At 34.5% G+C, this 6,870-nt stretch overlaps 1 protein-coding gene across 3 annotated transcripts in view; it reads right to left on the bottom strand.

Annotated features, from left to right (window-relative positions):
- Window positions 1–242: 242 nt before the first annotated feature.
- LOC150089829 (uncharacterized) overlaps window positions 243–6,870 on the bottom strand; it is a 281,785-nt gene continuing 275,157 nt past the window's right edge. The window contains exon 13 of one of the 3 annotated variants that reach the window (XM_090389668.1): window positions 243–557. In XM_090389668.1, the coding sequence (XP_090245794.1) occupies window positions 353–557 (205 nt within the window). In that variant the 3' untranslated portion in view covers window positions 243–352. The remainder of the gene's footprint in view (window positions 558–6,870) is intronic. The other 2 variants (XM_090389667.1, XM_090389669.1) reach the window with 2 other exon arrangements.

Genomic DNA, 6,870 nt, shown 5'->3' with positions numbered 1-6,870 from the left:
CATTTCAAAATAATTTATTATGAACAACCACATAATGTTCATCCTTCAATATATCAACAATATCTACTAAAAATCTTTCTGAATGTCTATAATTTAAGATTCCACATAAAATATAAAATTCCTAACAGATAATAAGCTTATCAACCGAAAAATTTTCTTACTTAAAAAAAATTTTAAAAAAGTTACTACAATTAAAACGTAAGTAAAAATCTACAGAAATCATTTTAATATTAACTGCATTTACAGATTTCTTTATTATGATGTGTGTGTCTCCATACAATAATATTCACTTTTTGGTACAACATCTTAACCATAAAATTCAATTAATTCAATTTACAGGCAACAAACAGCTTCAATTTGTGAAATGACTTTCAACATGAAACTGGAAATATTCAGGTGGAAAGGTAGTGTCAAACAGCTTCTCACATATGGGACATGGTTCCTGTCTATGTACTTCCCTAAGGTGTGAAACTAAAAAGGCTGTGTTGTCTGAAACAATAGGAATGTCTTCATCACAAATGGGACAAGGTAAACTGAAGACACTAGGAGCTAGTTCTCTGAAAATAAGAAGGTATTTTTATTTAAAAAAAAATACAAAAATAATAAATGCAACTTTGTAGGGAAAAAAAAAAAATCACATGAATGGAAATATATAAAAACAGATAAACAAGGAATTCACAGCTGAAGTCAAAACTTCAGTTGTGAATTTTAATGTAAAGAAATTACATTATTTCTTTGTGCAATCACAAAAAAATAATAACACTATGCCCCCAGTTTAAGTTTCAGTAAACTAACTAATTTTCATTTCTTAATAAAGATTAAGAAATGAAAATTAGTTAGTTTACTGAAACTTAAAAGGAGGACATATTCTGCACGTAACATCCAATATACTCATATCTAATGAAAATGTTCCAGATAGAATTTTGCATAAATTATTATCAACATTAGTGGTGTCCAACCTATGGCCCACAAATAATTTTTATATGGTCCATGTGGAAAGTGAACTAAAACAGCATTTTAGGAAGTCGTGCCACAGCAAGTGTCGAGCTCGACTGTATCAAACATGTACACATAGTCCAGTGCAATCACGTGTATGCTAAATAGAGTTATGTATGTATTCATCTTTTCATATTGTGAAATTCTACTATTTTGATATAACTGTTATTATATTGAATTAAAAAAATTATGCTTAAAAATGTTCCGAAAAAGGAAAGTCGATTTGGAGTGTCGTGTTTTTAATAAAAGGTGGACTGAAGATTATTTCTTCATTGAGTACGACGAAAAAGCAGTCTGTTTGGTATGTAAGGAGAGTGTGTCAGTTTTTAAAGAAGAATAGAATTTAAAACGATACTATGATTCCAAGCATAAATCTTACGATCAATGTAAAGGAATGTTGCTAAAAGAAGTGTTCAAAGTTACAAAACAAATTAAGAAATCAATAAAACACACTGAAAACATATTAGTCAAGAAATTTATGTTGTAAGTGCCAGTTATTAAGTTGCACATTTGATCGCTTTTGAAAGTAAACCATTCAGTGATGGTCAATTCGTTAAATGTTGTTTGTTAAAAGTTGTGGAAGAAATTTGTCTGGAGAAACGAACAATGATACAAGACAGTTTGTCTGAACAAACAATTATTCGAAGAGTAGAAGATATTGGAAAGAACTGATCTTTAAGCCAAAACATGATTCAAAAATAAGTATAGGACATCGAAAATAAACTACTTGAATTCGACAAGGCTCTCCCATCCGAAGATTTTCCACTAATAAAAGAAAATGTCAAGAAAATGGCTACTTTTTTCAGATTAATGTGTTTGTGAGCAAATTTTTTTTGCACTTGAAATCAAAAATTTTAAAAGAAACAAAATAACAGATGATCATCTTCATTCCATATTGAGAATTGGCATTACAAATTTTTAACCAAATTTTGAACAATCATCTAAAAATATTCAGCCTCAATCATCTAGTTAAATGTTAAGTTTTGTTCAGTAAATGTTATTGTGTATTGTATTTAATAAAATTTTCCAATATTTTCTACTTTAGGTGTATCATTATATTTATTTATTCACCTTAATATTAAAAAGCAGTGAACTGATCCTTTTCAGGTTGTAAATTTTCTGAAGTGAGCATTTAAAAGCAAAAGTAAGCATTTAAAAGCAAAAGTAAGGTATTTTTATTAAAAAGCAAAAGTAAATCATATTTTTATAATTTTAATAAAATGTAAAAAATAAATCACTGACATAGATTTGTTGTACATAAATGTTGCAAATTTGCATTTTTTATATGTAGCCTGAAAATAAAACACAGTAACATGAAAATAGAAACTTCCTTTTACATGTAACAAGATATGGAAAATGTAACACTAATTTTTCTCAAATCACTCAGTGTAGCCTGCAAAACAAATCTAACTTTGAATATGGTCCCAGTACAGTAAAAGGTTGGACACCACTGGTCTGGCTTAGTGCCGTGACTGGTTTGTAAAGGTAGGGTAACTGCATGTACCTAGGAACCTTACAGTAAAGATCGCATTTACATTATAAAATAATGAATTAGTAAAATTAATATCAGTTAACTAGAATACAGTCATAGAAATAACATCCAAATTGATTTAAATAAAACATGAGGAGCAGCAAGTGCGTAGCACACACTTCTTGATTAGACTGGGGTTTGAACCTGTGCCCACCAAATACGGAGGATGCGGAAAGGTCAGGGAATGACCACCGCATATCCCAGGAGCAATATGGCCTTAGTTGCTAATGCTCCTTAAAAAAAAAAAAAAAAACACCAAACAATTATATATGAAACATAAGTATAAATACACAACATGTGTATGAAATGTAGAACGATGAACCAATTAAAAAAAAATTTAAAATTAAATTCTTAACAGAATACTGAGGGGAATATCTGGTAAGTAACCAATTTCATCAAGGCTGATAAACAAATGGGTGAAATTTTGTCATGTAAAAATTAACCATGGGGGTTGAAAGATATTAAAAATGAAAAAATCTTAAATCAGATTGAAATAGGTTGTTGTTGTTGTTATTTGGTTTTTTAGGAGCATTAGCAACTAAGGCCATATTGCTCCGGTGCGGTGGTCATTCCCTGACCTTTCCGCATGTTCCGTATTTGGTGGTGACGGGCTCGAACCCCGGTCTAATCAAGAAGGGTGTGCTACGCACTGCTGCTCCTTCCCACCTGGCTACGGAGGCGCCTTTGAAATAGGAAAACAGATGAGAGAGAGAGAGAGAGAGAGAGAGAGAGAGAGAGAGAGAGAGAGAGAGAGAGAGAGAGAGAGAGAGAGGGAGGGAGGGAGGGAGGGAGGGAGGGAGAGAGGGAGGGAGGGCATACAGAATAGAAATTTCTAACTGAATTTAAAATCTGTAGAGGGAAATCAAAGAAACACAGAAGGTGGGTAATAATGGGGTAGGAATGGCTACTAAGTTTAGAGCTACAGGTTAGGAGATAATAAAAAAAGACAACTTTCAGGTGGCTTTATATAAGTTGTCTTTTTATTGATTGATTGATTGATGCAGACAATCAGATGGTTGCTGCTCTTAAGATTTTTAAGTTTAGTACTGGTCAAGACTTAAAAAGAGCTGAAATATTCATTACTGATTATTGCTATATAATTGGTGAATCATTATTATTAGCATTTCATGTCAAAAATATTATACTTATTATGCTCTTAGGAACCAATGTAAGTAGAGAACAAGGTGTGATCCATTTAACACAGAGGAATAGCTATTATTCTCTAATACTATATCTTTATTGCAATCAGCAGTAATGCTAGGCAGTAGATGGTATTTGAAGGGAGATGACACTTATCACCTAATGCAATACAACCATTTTACTTCAAGAAGACGGAGCCTCCGTAGCCAGGTGGGAAGGAGCAGCAGTGCGTAGCACACGCTTCTTGATTAGACTGGGGTTCGAGCCCATTACCACCAAATACGGAGGATGCGGAAAGTTCAGGGAATGACCACCGCATATCCCAGAGCAATATGGCCTTAGTTGCTAATGCTCCTAAAAAAAAACCAAACCAACTTCACGAAGACTTGAAGTAGTGAAAACCATGCAATAGCTGCCACAATGACCTTTGGAAACCTGAACTGCTTACAGTAACTGTAAGCAGAAGGAAAACAGGAGATTTTTCAAAATCCAGTCTTTTCAGTGACAACGCACATTGTATATCCCTGATTAGGAGTTTTGCAAGAATGACACTCCTGCATATTATTCCCCTCTTCAGAAATATTGAGTCAAAGTTTTGTAACAATGGTCCTGTAATCAAGATTTTGCTGTAGAGAGTATTTCCAAAGTTTTGACAAAAAAGAAATCTGAAGTGATTTTTTTTTTATACACGGCTGAATATTCTCTCATACTCAAGTATTGCTATGAGGAATTTTTAAAATGTTGAGTTTTTTCAAGAGAGCTCGCTGATTTGTATTTTTTCAAAACTTCTTCGCAACTGGATTTACACACGAGTTAATGCAAGCTATTCACTGTATGACTGCATGCATTTAAACTTTCCCTTATAGAGCAATAATAATATAGCATTGCCTAACAGGCCCAAAAGAAAAATATTTATTGCTCGCAAATCATTGTTTTAGAAGTACAGTAAAATCTCATTAATACAAACTCATTTTATACAAAGTACTCGTTTATATTAGTATTATTATAATCCATATAATCCATATGCAAGGAAGCCTTGAGGCTTATGCTGCACTGACCAAAAAAAAAAGCAGAGAGAGAGAGAGAGAAGTAGAAAGGAATCACCAAGAAAGAGAAGAATGATGATATCCAGCTCGGGACGCTGGGTGTGCCAAGCCCATACCAGATGTGAGCCCCTGGGGAAAATATTCGTCTGTTGTTGTGGTGGACTCTAGGGTTTCCCGCATTAGCTGCTATTGTACTTCTTGTGTTGAAGCTTATGCCAAAACCGGCCATCCTTAGTAAAGAGGCCGCCAAAAAAACCTTAGTCCACACTGTCCAACCAAGTACAGTTAGTTTGTTGTGTACAGAAACGGTGCTTTTTAACATAATGTTACGTTCCCATTAATAAAAACTTCTCAATGATCATCACCTGTGTGGGTAATATCAGAAAAAAATACAACAGGTACTGATAGAGTTTGTGGTCACAAACAGTAAACCAACTAACTCAAGTGTATGTATATGTGATATTCTTGTTAACACTGATTAAATGTGAGATAAAGTTTAAGAAAGTTAATCAAGCACATATTTTTCTATGTCGGCTTAAAAGTACGACACTAATAATACCAATTTTAAGGAAATAAAATAAAATCTGCAATGTATAAAACAAAGAGAGTGACAAATGTCAGTCTGGGATAGCAATACATATACAAAGTGGAAGAAGAAATTTCAGGAGTGAAAAACTCCACAATAAAAGTGAGATTTTATTTTATTTTATTTATTTTGGTAGTTGTTGGCGCATCAGCTTCTGTGGCCATAATGCACCTCCCAAGGTTTTTTTTGCAGTACTTTGATCCAAGCCCGAGGCGGGATTCGAACCCGCGACCTCTGGGTTGCCAAGCAGGCACTTTACCCACCCGGCTAAAAGTGAGATGATATGCCTCCTAGCTTAAAGTTGTCACAAGTGAGTGAAATGATATTTACAGAAGAATAATAAATTAACCCTTCAACTCAACAAGATCCAAGTTGAATAGCTGTAGCAGCTACACTACAACAACTAATAAGCACACACATTCCTGACAAACAACGCTTTAGAAGCCATGAAAAGTATAACTAAAAATATGTGGATTCAAATATACGTACCCATAAAGAGTACACCTAGTCCATTCAAATTTCAAATAGTAAAGGCTGCCCTGTGACTACCAGCATTTTCAAATGAGGATGTAAGTCAAATTGGTTTTAAATATCATTTGATTCTACAGCACTTTCCAAAACTAGATTTGGTAATGGAACATCTCGTATCTCATGCAGAGTCGTCGCCTGTGGCATTCATACAGTCAATACGGGATCCTTGGTCAAGTGATAAATGTTTGCCTAGAGAAGTTTCACATAACTATTGCTATGCGTGCTCTGCACATCATTTTTTTAGTTGCATGGAACCAGCTGGTTGAGATGCTGAGGCTTTTGCAATTACTAATAACCTCACACAAACTGCTCATTTACCTGCCAGAATACCCAACAATCCTAACCACACAGCCAACACTCTTGATCTTTTTCTCAGAAACAACTCTTCCAAGTACACAGTTGAGGTGAGTGGTCCTCTGGGCACCTTGGATCTAAACTTAGTGATGGTCTCTTTTCTAACTGGAGTCTTTCTCTCAGAGCCAAGCCATTCTCAGCTTGTGTTGTTTAGCATTATAAGAATGCAAAATGGGATGACTTGGGAGATTTCTATTCTTTTCCTTGGTTAGATTACTGTTTTAAATGTACAAAGACTGTTCAAGATTTTTTTTTTTTTTTTTTTGTGAACCCCAAACACGACAGGTATTAGAACCTATAGTACTTAGTACCGTGCTTGGGTTGGAGGCTGAGAAGACGAAAGAAGATATTTGTTGACATTGGACTTGAACTTTTGTAGATTGTAATTTTCAGAAAATACGTATGAAGGAAGGTTGTTCCAGAAAACGGCAGTTGAATGAATAAATGAGGAAGATGAAAAGTTGGTTCTGAGGGTTTGAAGTTTGACAGTAAATGGATGTTGGCTGGTGGCGGCACGTGTTCGGACTGTTTTGAAAGAAAGAGCGGGAATTATAGAAGCCAATTCAGAAGAACAGTGCCCATGGAAGTATCTGTAGAAGAGGCATGCAGCAGAAACAGTACGTCTATGAGAAAGCGAGTGGAGAGACTCTGTTAGAGATGAATCATTAATTAACCTAACTGCCCTC

The sequence above is a fragment of the Mastigoproctus giganteus genome, chromosome 2 (genome assembly GCF_048544385.1).
Source record: "Mastigoproctus giganteus isolate SK-2022 chromosome 2, ASM4854438v1, whole genome shotgun sequence".
Classification (NCBI taxonomy): Eukaryota; Metazoa; Arthropoda; class Arachnida; order Uropygi; family Thelyphonidae; genus Mastigoproctus; species Mastigoproctus giganteus.
This window is presented reverse-complemented; position numbering and strand designations above follow the sequence as displayed.